The sequence below is a fragment of the Schistocerca americana genome, chromosome 9 (assembly GCF_021461395.2).
Source record: "Schistocerca americana isolate TAMUIC-IGC-003095 chromosome 9, iqSchAmer2.1, whole genome shotgun sequence".
In the NCBI taxonomy this organism is placed as follows: Eukaryota; Metazoa; Arthropoda; class Insecta; order Orthoptera; family Acrididae; genus Schistocerca; species Schistocerca americana.
The window spans coordinates 146,140,636-146,162,078 of NC_060127.1; the positions used below are offsets into that span (position 1 = coordinate 146,140,636).

At 40.9% G+C, this 21,443-nt stretch overlaps 1 protein-coding gene across 2 annotated transcripts in view; it reads right to left on the reverse strand.

The window, feature by feature from the left end:
* The window catches only part of LOC124550902, a 119,709-nt gene that overhangs the window by 53,966 nt on the left and 44,300 nt on the right, over positions 1 to 21,443 (reverse strand). For both annotated transcript variants that reach the window (XM_047125685.1, XM_047125684.1), the window contains exon 3: positions 4,016 to 4,149. In XM_047125685.1, coding sequence (XP_046981641.1) covers positions 4,016 to 4,149 — 134 coding nt within the window. The remainder of the gene's footprint in view (positions 1 to 4,015; positions 4,150 to 21,443) is intronic.

A 21,443-nucleotide genomic window follows, 5' to 3' on the forward strand; every position in this document is an offset into this window, starting at 1 on the left:
TGCCTCCATCCTTGCTACCCTCCCTGTTTTCCTTTCCCTGTTGCTTCATAACCTGGGTTGTGAGTAACTGAATCCACTTTCCCTTCTTCCCTTTCCTTCCCCTCTCTTCTCCCTGATGAAGGAACATTTGTTCCGAAAGCTAGGAACATAAATTTTCGGTTCTGTTTTTTGTGTATCTATCGGCTGTACTGAGCTGAGGTAAGTACTGTCCAGCCCCTCTATCTCTTTGTTAGTATTTGTTTCACATCTATATATGAGATTTTCCATTAATCATTTAGATCACTACTTTCACTCTATTACTTCATACGGTGTTTTATTTCGGGCTACTCTGTGCACGCATGAGGAGCATTCTTAGCCTAGGCAGTCAGACTTATCAGTAGTGTCAGTTTTGGAAGTGTGTAGACCATTGTTCAGTTGTCTATAAATTCTAGCACTTGCTATCGTTGTACATATATTCTGTTGTAAGTCTCCTCCTTCAACAACACACGTTTCACTTAGGACAACTTCTTTGTAATTAAATCACAGAAAGTAATAATTCCTGATTCTTCTGGAGACATGCAAAAAAGGGAACTTCTAGAGCTGAATACCTCATGGTCAATATGGTTCTTTGAATGTTTTGCTGGAGAACACAGTTTGTATGTTCAACTGGGAATCAGTCCAATCATAAGTTGTTAGTTCATTCACTGAAAACAAAACTGTCAGTCAAATGGTGAGTGAAGACAGTCTCACACGAGGCAGATAGGCTTTATCCACTCCCTAGCCAAATGTCACCGGTAGGTTGAGACATGTCTAAATCACAATGCAGGAGAAAACCACTTAGGGCAGGGTTGTCATCAGCATGTGCACTGAAGAGCTAGCTGGAAACATTGGCCAATTGGCAAGTGACACTGTGGCAGTTCGCAGCAGCCCTTACGTATGCTGTCGGTGTTTTGCTATGTGACCTGGTGTCTGCAGACACACCCTTCCGCACCTTGACTTCAAAAGACGTATGCATAATTATACCATGTGATCCATAAATATGTCCAGTAAAACTACAAGATGTTGCATCTTGGGATTTGTTGTTAACAATGACACATTTAGAAGAAACTGCAATATTAATTCAGTAAACACGAGATAGAAAAACGATATGAACTTTGATAACACTTCCGTAATCACTGTACAGAAGGGTGTGCACTACTCCGCACTTCCTGGTTTCAAAAGGCTTCCAGCAGATCTGAAACAATTGAGTGATAAACCCGAAGTATTAAAAACCAATCTGACAGGTTTCTTTCTGCAAACTGTTTCTATACTGTACAGGAGTTCCTCACAGACGTTGAGAATTTCTTACTGTGAAGTGCTATTTATGTTTATACTCTATTTTTTTCAATCTTTAACTAATTCTTTGTTTATAAATATTGTAATCAGCTTTCTATAAACTATGTACTGACTCTTCCATGAGCAAGTAGCTATGGTTCACACATTCGACAAACATACGACCATACTCAAAATTTCCCACTCTAGTATTTTGCCCTACTTTTGCTTTAAAACACCTCATTCTGTTCATGTAGTGCAATTTGTTATAATTAATCACTTTTCTCTAAGTCTTCAAAGAGGTCTTCTATACACCTTCATCGGAGTGTGAACACAGTGGCATGTTGACTATAATAATGATTTACATCGAATGTCGTGCTTATTTTCAAACAATTCTTGCTATTCCGCCTACAGTTTTTTTTTAAGTTTATCATATGATATGCAATAAGACATACTGCTCTCATGTAATAAAACATATGTCCTGATGTTAAACAGATTTAGTCTTCACTCTGGTAACTACACTGTACCCTATTTTATCTTTAAAAAGTTGCTCTAAAATTCTGAAATACAGGGTGTACATAAAGTCCGGGAACACTTTCAATTATTTATTGCACATTAACCAAATATTGTACATATGTCATTTTGAAGAGAAACCCAGAAAGTTCCCTAACAGTGTGTGGTGGATGGTACTTCTGGTACCACTACCTGATGTCCCCTACCCTGTTCCATTCGCAAATGGCATGTGGGAAGAACAATTGTCAGTAAGCCTACGTACTGGCTGTAATTTCTCAAATTTTTTCGTGATGGTCATTATGTGAGATGCATGTGTGTGGAAGGAGGTAATACACTGGCCGACTCTTCCTGGAAAGTGCTTTCTCAAAATGTCAATAGTAAACCTCTCTGCGATGCACATTGGCTCTCTTTAACATTTGCCAATGGATTTCGTTGAGCACCTCGGTAACGTTCTTGTTCAGACGAAACAATCCCCTGACGGAAAGCACTGCTCTTTGTTGGAACTTTTCTATCTCTTCTGTCAATTCTACCATGAAGTTTTGAAGATAGAATTATGATTATGATGAGATTTACGATTATGGTGAAGTATTGTGCACATTTTTTGATGTACTGTAAGGATGAAGTCTGAATTGTACTGATTGCAGAGTTCTGTCCTAAGAACACAGTTAAGATTTAGACTTTGGAAATACCACTGCCGACTCCTTTCTATTTAAACAATTTTCATGCTCAGTTAGTTCATGATAAGTGACAGAACAATAAATGCACAGATTACGTAAGACTTATACAGGTTCAAGGATCTCCTGTTTTTCCTGTGGTTAGCGCCAGAGAGCAGGGTGAAATGGAGGATGCACCCTAACATGATTTACAGGAATTTTTCTAATGTACTCTTGTTACTTACTAGATATATGGAAATATATGATAGTAGAATGTGTGAGATGAGAATTTCAACACATAAGTATTAAGCAGGAAGGCAAGTGAGTTTACGCATGTGAGATACCGCTCCTGAACCCCATTCCTTTTCCATTTCACGATGTAGCTGCTAGTGGATCCAGAAAGTGAGTGGGAGGGAAGAACAGGCATATGAGGAACACAGAGACTACGGTGTGAGCCAATTGTTAATGTGATCAAGAAGGAAAAGAAGTGTAAATGCTGGAAAAGATAAAACTGGCATCAAAAATGGAAATGAGAAGTGTATATAATTATAATTAAAAAAGTAACTATGTTTGAGCCAATATTTGAGGGCTAATTTTCTTAACAGAAAGGAGGAGACTGTAAAGGATAAAACCATGGGAGAACTTTGAGGAGAAATTTTAGCTCTGGACTGCAACAAGGGCACAGCTAGACACCGGGTGCTGGTCATTTAACTGCCCGATCAGCCCCCGTGATGTCAGACTATGAGTGCCAAAATCGGGCCACAAGCCACGGACACAGGTTGCAGCCAGTCATTGCCCTGGTGCGGTCAGGAACCCTCAGCAGCACCAAGTCTTCCATGACACCGTTCTGGATGTCAGTGCCCTGGAGGCCGGACTTTGAGAAACCTCTCTGGCTCGACTGACTTCTGTGTTGTTGAGATTTTCTGCCGATTAAGCCAGACCCCAGCCATTGCCCTGTTTCAAATGGCTACGAGTGAAACGAAAAGGCTGCACCTTCCGCAACAGTGAACGCACGGAACCAGTATCTAGCCACGTGCGTACCAGTCTGTCAGTGTGTTCAGCCAGCTGTGTCCACCTACCAGTACAGGACCCTACGACTGCTGCTACCACAGCCATACTGCACTTCCATGTAACAGCAAACCGACATGCCCCCCCTTCTACACTCAAGTGTCAACCACTTTGTTATTATGATCGAATTATTGTACAATTTACTTATAATCACGACAAAAACTTTGCAACAAAAATGTTTTAGTATTTGCTTTCACACAGGTAGAAATGAGAAATTTGCTAGAATTTCCTCACAAATTACTGAAACCACTCACTTGATTTGCAAGATATCAGATGACATATATTTATAAAAGTGCTAGAGATAATAACAAAAAATTGTCCACTTCACCTACCTCACACATAGAAAAGATGAATAACCTTTAAAGTAATTTAACTTTTGCTACCTATATTCAATACTAGCAACAAATGTTGCATATTACTCAGCAGTAATTTTAATTCAGTCTGCTGTTTTAAAGACCTTGCATCATGAAGCAACTACTAGTCAAACCTACTTTGAATAAGTATCAAATGCAGTCTGGTTCATTTCACGCAGGCATTCTTTGTCTTCAAATTGGCAGTTATGCTTCTCGAGCCCTGACATCTCCAGGAAACAGTCAGAAAATCGCAGAGCCAGATCACCATGGGTCTGCAACCATAAAAACAAAGAATTCTCATTTCCAAAGGAAAATAATAATAATAATAATAATAATAATAATAATAATAATAGAGAGCCATCACAGCACTCAACTAGAAATATTTGACGAAACCATTGAAAATACAGATCAGAATGGTTCCATCACATAATTTTATACATCAACAAATTTTCCTACTTTTCAATTCATTATGCAAGTTACAATTACGATAGCACAATAAAATTCACCTACAGAACCCGTACGAACAGTATAGCCTACTTCAATCTTAGACAACTGCATTTTTGCACTGTTCTTTTTTTATTTATAAGTAAATCTACAGCATTACAGGATGCGGCACTTAAATCCAGACAAATGAAACTATTTTTTTAAAACCAAATTTATTAAAACAAAATACAAATGAAAATGAAAATCCTTTTAAATATAAGTAGTGGTAACTTTCAAGAGTAACATTACTTGATGTAAACCTCTTCAGCCACAATGACCATCTCCAATATTGTCCTTAACCGACTGCACACACTCTTTAAAACAGCGCTGTACATATTCACGAATGCTGTTTCGATAGCAGTGCATAGAGATGGAACACTAGCGTGCCTCATCATACTGGTAACTGTTTCGACTATGCCCCAAACATATTATTAGAGGGAATTCAAATCTGCGCTATTTGGGGGCCAGAACTCCTTTGACTGGAACATTTCAACATTATCCGAGAGTCAGTTTTGGACTAAATGGCTCGTATGAGGTCCTCCTCTGCCATCCAACACAATGTTCGCTCACTGACATTCAATACTGACGTCAATTTCTTCAGTGATTGCCTCGGGTTCTCCGAAGTCAGTGCCCGAGCCTTTTAGATGACTGCTGCAGTACGTGACACACGTTTCCTCAAATGAGGTTTCCTCGACGGGTTAGCGGAACCTTCTCCACACTTATCCAAAGCATTATACTTGGCCACAATATCATAAACAGTTGATCTCAGGTACTTGAAAAATTTAACTACTTCAGTGGGCGAATGCCCAGTGTGAAGAATTGATAATCGCAACTCTTCGGTTGTACACTACACTTTTCCATAACACCTCAGCCATTTTGAGGTCCTGAGTGTTTACTAGATGCCTATGGCTTTTTTCAAGAACACCAATCATAATGTGGCACGAAATTCAAATCTAAATTTGTCCAGATTTAACAGCCACACCCTGCACTGCACAGGATAGGGGTAGTTTATTGGAAGAAAACTAGTTTACTTGAAAATTAAACTTTTTTTTTCAATAACTGCCTTCAACTACTATAATTCTACAATGAAAATGCATGTGTCACAGCTCTGCATACTTTTCTGAACACCAATTTCAGAACGTGTGAACAACATTAAGTTCATTCTTGACTTGCATTTGGTGTTCTTTATAAATGTTGTTTATTTCGTCAATCACAAACCATATAAATGAGAAGATTTGGTGTGGCTCAGGGTAAGAATATGTGGCTTGTTAAATGTACGTTTACATGAAGACCATGAGTTAACTTAACAGCTGTCTGATGGCTCGTATTGGCACCATATTACTTGTGCTGTAGCTGACGTGCCTGAAAATATCTTGAAGGCATTGAGGAATGAAAGTGTGTGTACCAAACAAGTTTCACATATCAGAACAGTATTAACAAAATGTTGCTGTAGTCATTAGACAGTTCTCAAGTAGCACAAAAGAGATATGCTTAGTTTCTTGAACACAGGGATTTCCTTTATATACTCTGTATTTATGTACTTATCATGTTGTAGTGACCCAATGAAATTTAATTTTTTAACCTTGTTCAATTAAAATCTGAAACTTGAACTGCATGTTTTGCATGACATAACACCACATATTGCTAATTCCACCAACTCAATGGAGTTTGCGAACACTTTCTGGGGACCAGTGAAGCCAACATGTTATTTTTGTATTGCCAAATTCATGTGGATCTACTACACTGTGCTATGCTTACTAGATACGAGAATAGAAATATCAAATCATTCTTTACCGATTTGATCTCTGGAAACTTTACAACGATTACCATCTCATGAACATAAAAGCCTTTGAACTATTAAAGTCTCAAATGCAGAACAGAACATACTCCATTATAATTACCTGATGAACACTGGTTGTTTTTTAATTTATTTAACTCTTTCCTAAGGTCATCTTGAAGGAACAATCTTAAATGCAGCTTCATAAGCCCAGAATGAATATCAATTATTAAAATACAGGAATCAACAATTTCTGTAATTCTTTATTTGTTTATCTGCCCGGCAAGATTAGGGCTTCTGGGTAATCACTTGCATGTAAGCAGGAACCCTCAGAAAATCTGTTTGCAGGTCTCAATGCAATTTGCACCGCACATAAGTAGCAACACCAACAACAACAACAATAATGATAACAATAATCCCTTTCTACTTCTATAGCTTCTAACTGTACTGTATTATTTTCTAATTTTCTCTCAATCAAGTAATTACTACAACAGATTTTATTAATTTGTTGCTTTTACTGTGTCTCTCAGCCCCAATAATCATTCAGTAAAAATTTGATGTTAACAGGATGGATATTAATGTAATACCTATGCTCATTACTTTAGTAATTATATAAATTGAAAATAAAAAGGCAAAGCTAGAAGAAACAGAAGTTCATCCAGTTGAAGAAACCCGGGGAAGAACTGACAATGTTATAGGTCCTGGAAAAAAAAAAAAAAGGCAGTTGTGATGTGCTGATATGGAAGCTGAGAAAATGTTAGCACAAGAAGCTTGAATGCAGCACAGCTTTGGATCAGATGTAAGTTTATGGGCAGTTTTTTCCACAGACACATGGGTGAAATGGAGAGGGGCATTGAGAATGTTTCAAAGTACAGGTACAGGCATGAGGCTGGCAGTACAATCTCTGATTGCAGTTATGGAAGATGCAGTTGATTAAAAACTGATTAAGAGCATGGAGAGTGGAAAGTCATGTAGCCTGTTAGATTTCTTCCACTAACTGAGCACAATGAACATTTTACTGCAGCCAGCCCTTTTCTCAAAAAACTGGTTAGATATTGTGGCAAGGTCTTCCTTCAACTCCAGCCCAACTTCGAAGTCCCCCCCCCCCCCCCCCCTCCCCAAATTGGTATACAATTAACCTTTGCAATATCAAGGGAGAAGGTATTTTACGCCTACCTTTCAAAAATAGTGTAGTTTAGTCATTTACTTTATATTTCAAAATTTTCCAAAAAGATAATTGTTGTTATTAATGATTTATCATACCAGATTCCATTATTGTTTTCTATTTTTCTATAAACCTTAACCCAAAAATTTATGTCTTAGTAGTGAGTATATCATTCATATTTCAGGTTCAGGACACTTCTTACACATCTATGTATCTTTAAAACATATGTTATGAATAAAAGGCACCAACATTTAAAGTTTTTTTTTTCTTTTTTTTTTTTTTTTTTTGTTTATAAAGTACCTTCTCCTCAGTGTCCACATTACAGAAAATGCGTGGGGATTGCTAAAATTGTGCTGACAGATATTTTCAGATTCTGCACTCTACTTATGCATCAGCAACTATTTAAAAAGTATGTAGTTAATAAAATTTAACAATAGTTATCAAAATTTAATTTAATTTTTATTTTTATTTATTTATTTTTTTGGGTGGTGGGCGTGAAGTACCCTAACCTTAGTATTACAAGTTTTGGAAAATGTGTTGGTATTGGTAGTGTTAAATTATCTCAAGTCATTTAGTCTGCATACATACTCTTACAGCTTAAATCACAGCGCACTAGCTTGCGAGACAGAGACGAGCTGGACAAAGATTGAATCTGTAATCTTAAATCTGGCACACTTTAGGGCAGCTCTCCACACTGTTTTGACAACTGCTGGGCTGATCCCCAATCCCTGCCTTACCTCACTGTTAGAAAGGTGGATTCCATACCACCAACACAAAGGTGAGGAGCACTACATCCCAATGCCTAAAACTATCCTGCCTTATTGATTTTCTGTATACGACCTCTGCTACCTTGTTGTTTTACATTTCATTTCTTTTTCACTCTTTATTACAACTTTATAACATTTCACAATGAGCAACTTATCTTTATAACATTTGACAATGAACAAATTAGTGCTTACATAGTGAACCCAACATGCGTCAAATATCTGAGTTCTATATCTGTGCCTGTCAGGTAGCAGGTGCTTCAGCTTCAGGAACGCAGTCGGGACAAAGGAAGGTCACATGCTTGGCAAGACAAATGTACTGGTCGCAAGCTTGACATGCGTAGTTCTCCTTTCTGTCCTCCTTGCAGCCTCACAACCCGCACCTTGAATCCTTCTTCACATTTTTTGGCAGAGGAGGTGCCACAACGTGGCTGCTGGAAATAGGAACGAAGTTTTTGAGGTGCTGTTGCAACAGTTTAGGAAGGTGTCTGAATGCCTGCTCACGTTTGTAAAGCTAACCTCAAAGAAGGGTGAGGGCGAGGGTTTTGAGGAACTGTAAACATGTAAGGATTGCCTGAGGCGAGTTGCAGAAGTAGATCACTTGCGCATTGATTCCAGCGACACTGAGTAGCAAGAAGAAGATCCGAGTGGCCATCTTCTGCAAGTTCAGCTCACGCCGAAAGTTCTGCACAACTGATCGACGGTGTTGATACTTTGGTCTTACTGTAATAGGTGATCACCTCGGGCTGCTTCTTGTCCCCAGTCAATTTGTCAATATGAGCCTTAGGGTGGAAGTTGGAGAGAAGAATCACGACCTCCTCCTTTTTTGGAATGTAGGATGCCAAGGTAATCTGGTTCTGAATCCGAACATGCTGCTGCAGACTGGGCAGATAGTGGTCTGAGTGAATACCTTAGGGATTTCTTTTTTGTTTTTCCTAACTGTTCCAACCAGGCTCATCTTGTGCTTGGTAGGAGTGTAATGGCCAGCGGAACAATGGTGTACCAGTTGTCCATCGTTAGGTTTCTTCCCAATCCAAATATCTTGGCCCTGAGGTGTTCAGTCACATCAGATGGGGAGTTGCTGTTGTGGAAAGCTCCGTCAGAATGCTTTCCAATGCACACCACTTTGCAGCATGTGTAGAAAACCTCGAAGTTGCACATGATGAAGATCTTTATGCCGTACTTGGCCCACTTTGGTGGGATGTATTGAATGAAACAGCATTGGCCCAGAAACTCTTCCGTTTCTCGTCGAGAGTTACACTGCTACCAAGGATGTACTGTTCTGGCAGTTCTTGCTGAACTAGTTGAAGACTTCAGGGATTGGACAAAGTTTATCTCGGGCACACTATGCCAGTCAGGTACAGAGATCATCAAAGATGAGACAATGCAGGAGAAATCCAACTCAAGTCATGGCCACCATCAGGGGGAATATCTCAACACCAGTCTCATTGGTGACCCAGGAGCTTGGCAGGTTCATTCGTCCAGCTACGGATCCAAACACATTAGACAGAGAAGCCTGAGGAGAGCCATGGCCACAGGTTTGTCCATCATCCCATCATCCTGTACAGGCTATCTGTCCTGGTCTTGTAGTTTTTGGTCTTTCTTCTTGTTGGTGCAGTTGATGATGATGATCTGGCCAATCTCTGGTGTAACAGAAAGACTAAGGGCTTCCTTGGGAGTCTTTGCATTCTTTGCGTTTCTCTTTGGTCCAGGAGCTTCTCTGATGATGTTCCAAGATCCGATCTTAACCTTCTGCGGGCCTGGAGGATTCTTCATCCACTTGGTAACCCCCCTCCTTTGTTGTTTATTATTATTATTAATTATTATGATTAGGGTGCAAAACAGCTACGGTCATAAGTGTCCATTCTGTGGCTTAGTGAAAGATAAAGACAGGAATAAATCAGCAGCAATGGGAGCGAAACTCAAGAAAGAGAGAAACTAAAAACGAAAGGAAATCTTAGGAAAGTGCTATTGAAGGGGGGGTATTGTTTTCTCCAAAAGTTTATAAATTCAAGGACGCAACTGGCTGAGTACGCATCATCTGCTAAAAGGGAAGATATATCAAACAACTGCTGCAAAAGAGCACGTAGTGGATTAAAAAAGGGGCACTGAAGTAAAAGATGACTCACCGTCCATGATTGAGAGCAGTGGGGGCAAAGTGGGGGAGGATCACCACTTAAAAGATGTCGACGGCTAAAAAGGCAGTGCTCAATATGGAGTCTAATTAGAATTACCTCCTCCCGACAACGAGGCCGGATGGTAGAGGTCCAAGCACAGGGAAGAGGCTTTATGTCTCGCAATTTATTATCTTGAAGTGCAGACCAATGTGTGTGCCATAAAAGAGCAACACATCAATATAAAACATCAGCAAAGAGAACCATGCGAATAGCAGCCGAGGAAGAGAGACAGCAAGCAGCCTTTGCCACTATATTGGCTGCCTTGTTTCCACGTATACCAACATTCCCTGGGATCCAGAGGAATGCCACAGAGATGCCATTCCAAGTGGAGCATGTGGAGGCAGTGCTGAATCCAGTGAACCCAAGTATGGACAGGATACAGAGCTTGGAAGTTGAGAAGAGAGCTGAGTGAATCCACACATATAATATACTGTATCCCCTGATGGCGACGCATGTATTGGACAGTATGGAGAACAGCGTAAAGCTCCGCAATAAATACCGAACACTGGTCAGAAAGCCAAAATCTGACAGCGGTGTCGTCAATAATATAGGCACTCCCGACACCAAAGTTGTTCTTGGAGCAGTCATTGTAAATAGATGTGGCATCCTCTGCTTAAGATTTCATATTTATTTGGCTACTAGTTTAGACATTGCATCAACACCATCTTCAGGCCCGTACACTTTGATGGTATCAATTGTGTGCAGCTGAGTATAAGAAGTCCGCGGTGAGACCAATACGTGCTCCACATGGATGGTGGGCAGTAAATATGAAATCTTAAGTACAGCTGGACGAGTTTCATTTTTAATAAAAATTATACCAGCTGATGTCCCACCATCATCCAATTCAAATATGGATGTACGAAGACCTCTTTAGTAGGTCCAGGAGAGGTGAGGATAGCGCAGTATTTACCCATCAGGTGCACAGTGGGCTTTCTACTTTTCCATCACTCAGATTTCCTGAATAATTCGTTCATCTTTAAAAATAGGGAAATATCTAGAGGAATCAGTGTGGTCGTCCACACAGTTGATGCAATGAGGGGATGGGGGTGAACCCACCCTCCTGGGCATCCTTGCCACAGGTAACGCATTTGGTCATACTGGAACACGACTGGCTGGTATGATTAAACCTCTGACACTGATAGCAGCACTTAGGGTGGGGGATGTAAGGGTGAACTGAAATTATCTCACAGCCCGCTTTAAAGTTTGATGGAAGTTGAAGTCTGTCAAACGTCAAGAAGAGATTGCAGGTCGGTACCAATTCCTTTTGAACCCATTTCATTACTCAATGTACAGCCATTACTTCCTGATCAGACAGGTCTTTCTGAATGCCCTCATTTGATAATCCATTGAGTGATCTTGTATAATAAACCACCCCGCGTGAAGAAATTAAAGTACGATGCGCTTCCACCCGGGCAGGGAAAGTGTGTAGGCATGTAGTTCAAAGCAATTTTTGTGCCTGGAGGGCACCGTCTGTTTCTAACAACAAGGTGCCATTTCGTAACCTGGAACAAGACTTTACAGGACCTGCAATTGTGTCTACAACTTTCTGAACAATGAAAGGCTTTACTGTTGAGAAGTCTAGATCTTTGTCAAACTGAGAAACAACTAGGAACTTTGGCACTGATGGAAGAATTTTCTGTGGCTGAGATTCATCTAGCTTTCTCTTGTGGGCAGAAATTGTAGAAGCAGAAAAAACCATTGCGGAAGTATCCTCCACGATTACCGGCGTCTCCGATGGCGTGCTCCTGCCCAGTGGGGGCCCTCTCTGAGGGCACCCCCGCCACACGTGACTGTGCGCACTTCAGGTCACACCTTCCGAGAAATGGACGGAGGGACCAATTGGCACCTTTGGAAGGTACCAGCTCAGGTAATCACCCCTCCCTGGGCTTGGGCTTTACCAGGGCATATGTACGTGTGCTACTTGTCTATCTGTGGCGGGGAATTATTGCATAAACCCATCACCGGCTATGCGTGGTTCAGCCTTCAGACATGCATGGAAAGGAAAGAAAGAAAAAGAGAGGAACAAGGAAAAGGAAAGAAGAGAAGAATTCTCAAATGCCGCAATGGAGAAGAAGGTAAAGAGAAGAATCAAGGAAAGAGCAGGACAAAGTAAGGACAGATACTTGACATTGTAGAGATAAAAGCAGAGAACCACTTCATTTGTTCACAAGTATCTGTCTCAGGAGCTAGGCACTAAACATATTCCCAAACAGAGGGGGAAGGGGAAAGGGAAGGGGAAGGGAAAGGGAAAGGGAAGGTATGCAGCCCGGAAAGGAAAGAGACCTGCATGAGTTCGGGGTCCTGTGCTTGCCATGCACGTATCCACAAAAGAGTTGTGGGCCCCCTGGAGGGCCACTTGGTGACACCATCCCTTCCAAGACAGAAGTCGTCACATTTGAAATGGCTGTCCTCATTTGAGTGTCTTGTTCACTCTCTCCTCACCCCTATCATTAACAGGTAGTGGTTGGTGCAGTTGGTGATCTTCCACATTCTTGGCTGCTTCCTCCTTCAGCCTAGCACTTTCCCATTCATATAATGACATCTACAATATGATAAAAGGTGTACAACTTTCCTTTTGCCATCTGCCGATAGGTGGCAACAACAGTAAATAGCGGTCAAAAGAAACAGATTGCAGATATCAGGCATTTAGCTTGGACCTCATTCAAACATTAGTCAATTTGTGTCTGCATTAATTTGTGGGAGGTGTTACTATTTTGTTTTAATGTGAAGAAAACAGCAGCTGAGTCTCATCAAATGCTCTCAAGTACGTATGGTAAGGACGCTTTCAGTGAAAGAACGTGTCTTGAGTGGTTTCAATGCTTCAAGAATGGTGATTTTAACATTGTAGTCCGGCACAGTAGTGGAAGAGAGAATGTTTTCAAAGACGCAGAATTGCTGAGTGAAGACTCGCATCAAACTCAAGAAGAATAGGCACGATTAGTGGGAGTGGCATAACAAGCCATTTCAAAATGTGTCAAGGCTATGGACATCATTCATAAAGAAGGAACTTGGGTCCTGCGTGAACTGAAACCAAAGAGACATTGAACGGAGTTTGTGTGTTCGTGAACAGTTGCTTCAGAGGAAGAAACAGAAGGTATTTCTGCATCGCATTGTGACCGGGTACGATAACCCTGAACACAAAAAATCATGGGGATATCCCGGCCATGCTTCCATGTCAATGGCCAAACCGAATATTCGTGGCTCCAAGATCATGCTCTGCATTTGGTGGGACCAGCTTGGCATCGTGTACTATGAGGTGTTAAAACCAAGTGAAACAATCACAGGAGCTTGTTTTCGAACACAATTAATGCGCCTGTGCAGAGCATTAACCCTAGAAACACCTAGGTATTTTAGGTTACACAGAGCACCAACCAAGGGCAAATTTTGCCCGTGTTACAATAAGCTGTAAATCTTGTAATTTGTTGTAATATGTATTTATTTTATGTAATTCTGTTTCCATTGAGATATTAGTTTAACAGGAAATAGTGACAACATAATTGAAGGCTTAATTTCTTAACACTCATAGGGTGAATATAACAACCAAGAATAGTCAAATCTTGGTCAATGAAAGTTTGTGTAAACAAGATAAGAAGGTCTGTAATTGAATACAAAGGCTGTCTAAAGTTTTTATGCACTCTTTGTTCTATTAACTGAATAATTCAGCTTTGTCACCGAGAGAAAGTTTCAAAAACAGAAATGAAAAGACTTGCTAAAATACATGTTATTGTACATTGAATACTCTCAGAAAACACTTTTCACTGGGAGAGAGTATTTACACTTAGAGGTGACATTTACCTCCTGCACACAAAATAGTTGATTCTGAATGAGTCTTACACAGACGGCGCCCACAGCTTCCACGTGTTAAGTTGGTTTTTGTGAAGTCTCTTGCTCTCTGGTTACTTGCATTCTTCAAGCATAAGTAGCACCTTACTTTCCTAGTCGGTTCTTCATTTGAAGCAATTTTGTTTACCTCTAGTTTCTTTCCTAGGATCTCTCCCATCGTGCAAATAACAGGCAACTGGAGTCCTTTCAAATCCATGGCTCGCTCTTTTACGAATGTTTTCAAAAGTTCGTGGCCTAATTCATGGAGATACAATTTTCTGGTGTTTGGTTTTCATTCATTCCATTTAGGCGCATTCATCTTGAACAGTGTGTATGAGTTAACTGCAGCTATATCAAGCAGGCTGTAGAACATTGACAGTGGCCATCTTCTCGTACCCCTTTTTGTAGAGTATGTCCTATCTATTTGATCTACGGCATCCACTCCTCCCTTAGTGGAATTATAGTACAGGTTTATGTGTGTTTTCTTTTTTGGTGTATCAACTTCTCCTCCTTGTGTAGACAACATCAACAGATTTTTCTTCGGTTTTTCCTTTGTGATGTAAGAAACAATGTTTACTGGCAGCTTCTTAGAAGATGGGTCTGTGAATGCGAATGTGGAGGAATACGGCGCTCTGCCTGCTGTCGTCTTAAGTTCCTGCGGTACATGTTTTCTGTTTGATTTGAGTGTCCCAACCAATGTAAGTTTGTAGTCTTGATAGAAAATGTCCGCCAACTCCACAGAAGTGTAGAAGCGGTCAGTTGTGACATTGTAGCCTGTATTCTTTATTGGCTCCACCAGTCTCTTCACTATCTCAAGAGGACCTCGTTCACCGGCAGGTCTACTGCCTTTTCCAGCAAACACTCCCATTTTTATTATGTATTGTTCAGTTGCACTACAAAGAATTCTGACTAATATTCCATATTTTCCAGGTTTGTCTTTGAGGAAAACTTTGAAAGGGCAACGACCTCTGAAAAGACACAACATTTCATCGATTGTATTGTCAGGTCCATTTCTAAAGTACCAAGGGAATATTCCATTCAATATTTCAAATACTTCACGCAGCGGCGCAAATTTGTCACATACATGTCTTTCTGACCTAGTGCCTTTATCATCAAAGTGAAGAATTTGTTGTGTTGGCAGAAGAGCCAACACCGTGTTACTAGAGGAGGCCGAAATGCACGCGTTTTAGCTCACGCAGGCTGGCGTGAGGAGGGAAGAACTATACTGACATGAGGTCTCGAACATGACAAGGAATTAGAATTCAGAAAGCGGATGTAATTAGTTTGATACTTAACTTTAATCCATTAATGAGGAACGTCGCTCTTGACGGTACATGGTTCACAATATTATCTGGTCCGAAGACATAGTAACCGAATATGGCGCCTTGCTAGGTCGTTGCAAATGACGTAGCTGAAGGCTATGCTAAACTGATGTCTCTGCAAATGAGAGAGCGTAAGAGCGTATGTAGACAGTGAACCATCGCTAGCAAAGTCGGCTGTACAACTGGTGCGAGTGCTAGGGAGTCTCTCTAGACTAGACCTGCCGTGCGGTGGCGCTCGGTCTGCAATCACTGATAGTGGTGACACGCGGGTCCGACGTATACTAACGGACCGCGGCCGATTTAAAGGCTACCACCTAGCAAGTGTGGTGTCTGGCGGTGACACCACAGAATTTTCAATAGCTGATATGCTATTGTCTTACCCATAGCTCCTCTATAAATCGCTCTTCCCAATAAATTTGACCATAAATCAGATAAAGAAATATTATGTCCTGGTAAACTCCCATTAGAATTAAAATTCCCATAAATGCATATATTTCAGAATCGCTAATGGGAGATATGTTTTCTCTTTCAGCTTTTTCATTTGTATGGTCAAGTATTTTCCGTACTAATGCAGGAGTGAAAAATTTTTTAAATGATTCTCATTCGCTTCTTACTTTCCCAGCACTGGGTATTCCTTGACGTTCACGGACTACTGTTGTTGTTGTTGTTGTGGAGGTCTTCAGTCCTGTGACTGGTTTGATGCATCTCTCCATGCTACTCTATCCTGTGCAAACTTCTTCATCTCCCAGTACCTACCGCAACCTACATCTTTCTGAATCTGCTTAGTGTATTCATCTCTTGGTCTCCCTCTACGATTTTTACCCTCCACACTACCCTCCAATACCAAATTGGTGATCCCTTGATGACTCAGAACATGTCCTACTAACGGATCCCTTCTTCTAGTCAAGTTGTGCCACAAACTCCTCTTCTCTCCAACTCTATTTAATACCTCCTCATTAGTTATGTGATCTACCCATCTAATCTTCAGCATTCTTCTGTAGCACCACATTTTGAAAGCTTCTATTCTCTTCTTGTCTAAACTATTTATCTTCCATGTTTCACTTCCATACAAATACTTTCAGAAAAGACTTCCTGATGCTTAAATCTATACTCTATGTTAACAAATTTCTCTTCTTCAGAAACGCTTTCCTTGCCATTGTCAGTCTACATTTTATATCCTCTCTACTTCGACCATCATCACTTATTTTGCTCCCCAAATAGCAAAACTCCTTTACTACTTTAAGTGTCTCATTATAAGTCTGAGGGTATTTCGCCTGTCTCATGCATTTTGCTCACCAGATGGTAGAGTTTTGTCAGGACTGGCTCTCCCAAGGCTGTCAGTAGTTCTAATGGAATGTTGTCTACTCCCGGGGCCTTGTTTCGACTCAGGTCTTTCAGTGCCCTGTCAAACTCTTCATGCAGTATCATATCTCCCATTTCATCTTCATCTACATCCTCTTCCACTTCCATAATATTGTCCTCAAGTGCATTGCCCTTGTATAGACCCTCTAGATACTCCTTCCACCTTTCTGCTTTCCCTTCTTTGCTTAGAACTGGATTTCCATCTGAGCTCTTGATATTCATACAACTGGTTCTCTTTCCTCCGAAGGTCTCTTTAATTTTCCTGTAGGCAGTATCTACCTTACTCCTAGTGAGATAAGCCTCTACGCCCTTACATTTGTCCTCTAGCCATGCCTGCTTAGCCATTTTGCACTTCCTGTCGATATCATTTTTGAGACGTTTGTATTCCTTTATGCCTGCTTCATTTACTGCATTTTTTATTTTCTCCTTTCATCATTTAAATTCAATATTTCTTCTGTAACCCAAGGATTTCTACTAGCCCTTGTCTTTTTACCTACTTCATCCTCTGCTGCCTTCACTTCTTCATCCCTCAAAGCTACCCATTCTTCTTCTACGGTATTTTGTTCCCCCATTCTTGTCAATTGTTCCTTATGCTCTCCCTGAAACTCTGTACAACCTCTGGTTTAGTCAGTTTATCCAGGTCCCATCTCCTTAAATTCCCACCTTTTTGCAGTTTCTTCAGTTTTAATCTACAGTTCATAACCAATAGATTGTGGTCAGAGTCCACATTTGCCCCTGGAAATGTCTTACAATTTAAAACCTGGCTCCTAAATCTCTATCTTACCATTATATAATCTATCTGAAACCTGTCAGTATCTCCAGGCTTCTTCCATGTATACAACCTTCTTTCATGATTCTTGAACCAAGTGTTAGCTATGATTAAGTTATGCTCTGTGCAAAATTCCACCAGGTGGCTTCCTCTTTCATTTCTTACCCCCAATCCATATTCACAGACGATGTTACCAAAATCCCTTTTACTATGTCTTGGAGCTTCAGCAAAGATACACTCTTCCAGAACTTGTAACATATCTATTTGGAGCATTACCTGCACGGTTTGTTTCTTTTTCATTGTCCTCCACTTCTTCACTGGAATCCTTTTCTACTTCTGTATGATCTGACTCAAAATCACTTAAATCTGATAATTCGTCGTCGAGTAACAGTTCTGCAAGAATTTCTGTGTCGTTCAAGCATCTATAGCTCATCTTACAAAGTCTACTTTACAATAAAGGTGTCGTTCTACTGTGTCAAACTGCTAATAGTAATAATGGCAAGTCTAAAATCAACAATGATAGTGAAACTCAACAATTAGACGCTCAACAAACCACTGTAAAACTCATGTTCGAGGTTGCCAAGTGAATAAAAGAAAGAAAAATGTACGGGCAAATTTTGCCCATGCTTGGTGGTTGTAGGGAAGATGATAAGAATTATGGTCGCGTGGAGTATGAACCCTGGGCAAAATGTGCCCTTGGGCATAAAATTCCTATTTTGTACTTGCAATTATAAAAATTTAACCGTAGAAACATACAGCATAGTGTATTATAAGGTAACAGACAAATAGAAAAAGACCCAAAAACACAGGATATTTGCCATGACATTTTTAAAAAATAAAAATGTAAGGGGAAATTTTGCCCATGCTTGGTGTTTCTAGGGTTAAAAGACAAACGGCTGCAATACAGCGAGAAGCACGATAAAGTGATTTTGCAGCATGACAATGCTCGACCCCACATTGCAAAAGAGGTCCAAACGTACTTGGAAACATTAAAATGGGAAGTCCTACTCCACTCGCCGTATTCTCCAGACATTGCTCCCTCTGACTATCACCTGTTTACATCAATGGCGCATGGCCTGACTGACCAACACTTCCGATCTCATGAAGAAGTCACAAATTGGATCGATTCATGGATCGCTTTGAAAGATGAACAATTTTTTCAACGCGGGATTCGTACACTGCCCGAAAGATGGAAGAAAGTAGTGGCCAGCAATGGAAAGTACTTTGAATGACACATGTGTAACCAATTTGTTTCATTAAAGCCTCAAATGTTGAGGAAAAAACAGTGGAAGTAAAGTTGTACATAATACAGACAAATACCAGTGGCAGTTATAAAACAACAACTGTTATTTACATGAGAAAGTTGTAATAATGTATTATGATACAGTATTACAGATCTACAAAGCATGTGTTTCTTACGTCTGGCACAGCAGTGTTCAAAATCCAGGCAACAAGCATGGAAAGGTGGGGTGCAATAAACCCCAACAGAGAGAACGAATATGTTTACCTGTCAACTTCCAGTTCACAAATGAGGAAAACGCATGGAGCGCACTTGGATACGCAACTGACAGCTATTCACAACCTCAGCAGTGCCCATGTTTCCATATCAGTGTTATACACAAAAGTACAGTCTGTGGGATACTGCACACTGGCTTTCTGCTGGAGGGTTAAGAAAACATGATACATAAAGCATTAAAATGATAAACAGTTTACGAGATCTGTAGATGGATGGCACACACAGCTCCCCTCATTTGTGTTAACCAATAATTGGTGACAGGAAGGAACTGTGGCTGCCAAGTTACATAAAATAATACGTTCCAAACCAGACAAGCAGCAGACCCCATATGATGGTTTATTCACTGGGAAGACCAGCATTTTATCTAACCTACAAAGCCAACAATATGGCCAATTGTACAGATGTTACTAGAACAAAGGATGTGTTATAGCGAGAGTTTGCACATGCACAGTTCTGGACCTTTCCTACCAACACTAGCTTTTCTACATCTCTCCTCACCTCAGCACAGCTGACTCTGCACCTAGCAGCCCTGTCCTGTCTTCACCATGGTCCTGCTCACTTTCACAGCAGCATGTCACCTTCCCCCACCCCTACTCAGCTGTTCCTCCGTCTTACCACACCATCCCCTGGGCTCCAGTTCCTGATAGGTGTGAAACGATAACTGCTCAGAAAATGGAGATGTATGTCATCCGGTGAAGAATTCACAAAAAACTTTTTCGTTTGGAACTTTAACGTATGCACTAGTCATTTTGCGTTGCCGTTTGATTGAGGGTAGTGTGGGGAAGCTGTAACATGACGAATGCCGTGATGGGAACAAAAAAATTGAAGGTGTGAGGAACAAACTGCGGCCCATTATCAGAAACTAAGATACAAGGCAACCCATCAATTAAAAAAAACAAAAGCGTACAAATTGTGACTTCAGCTTATGTCTAAGCAACTGGAAAATGTAAGGAAACACAAAATGCACCTACAACCAAAAGCCAACAGGAATTAAAGAAAGCACCCACAAAGTCAACCAAAAGCCAATAGTAATTAAAGAAAGCAAAGTCTACATAAATGCATTCCCATGGCTGGCGTCATGCTGGCCAGGGGGTCAGATATGCCCTGGGCACTGCCAGTTGTCAGCACACTATTCACAAGACATGACAAAACTGATAAGTTCACAATCAATCCCTGGCCAAAAAACATGTCTCCTAGCTAACACTTCAGTGTGCTAAAGTTCCCTATGGCCCTGGTGGAGAAGGCATAGAACCTCGTGCCATAACACGGAGGGAATGACTACTCCGGGAGAGAGGTCTTCTGTGGGCAACAGCAAAGCACTGTCAAAAACAGAGACACGATACTGTCGGGAAAAATAGTTGCACAGGTGGTCCAAAGCCGGACACAGCAGTTTATCTGGTGAGCCCTGTTGAACAAACCGAACCACCTGGCGGAGAACGCTGTTGTGTGTAAGCTTGTAATTGGGAAACCCTAGACTGCAGCCTGCATTTCAATATCAAGTTGGAAGCAAAGCAATTCTTTACTATCAAAGTCGGGAATTAGGACCCACAGGAAGGCGGGAACAAGGCATCTGCACTGACATGTTTAGATGTTGGCCAAAAATAGGTTTCATAACTGTGGCAAGACGAGAACAGTGCCCAGCTTTGTATGCAGTGTGTTGCCTTGTCAGGCAAGGAAACCAAGGTCTTATAGTCAGTAATAAAGCGAAACTTGGAGCCACACAAAAACTTGAAATTCTTGAAGAGCATAGATTATGCCAAGAGCCTCTTTTTCCACCTGAGAGTAAAGCTTCTGGGCCAGAGGGAGAGAGCCAAAAGCAACAGGTTGTTCAGAGCCAACAACATATTGGTGCACTAGACAGGGCCAAGTCCATACTGTCAGGCGTCAGTTGCCAAAAAGATGTGCTGATCCAGAGAGAACATAGCTAAACAAGATGCCAAGAGTATTTTGGATTTCAACACTTGAAAAGCACATTCACAATCCGGGCTCCAGCAAAAAGGTACATTCTTGTACAACAAGGCATGCAACAGCTGAGCCAATGCAGCAGCCCCCAGCAGGAATTTATGGTAGTAGGCTACCTTCACTGGAAGGTCCGAAGCTGCTCCATGGGCAAGGGGCAAGACATAGATGTAACAGCAGAGATGTGGTCTGGCAGAGGGCAAATTCCATCCCACGAGACCTCAAACCCGAAATAAACAATACAAGGTTGAAAACACTGAGATTTTGCGAAATTAAACCATAAGTCTGTGGACCATAAGACAAAAACAAAGTGAGCAAATTTTTCACGTGGCTGGCCATGGAAGAGTCCGTGACAACAATCTCCAGATAATTAACTTGCAACCAAACAGGCCAAATGGAGTATTCAAAACCAGAACCCGCCAAGACTCTTTACCCACAGGAATTGCAGAT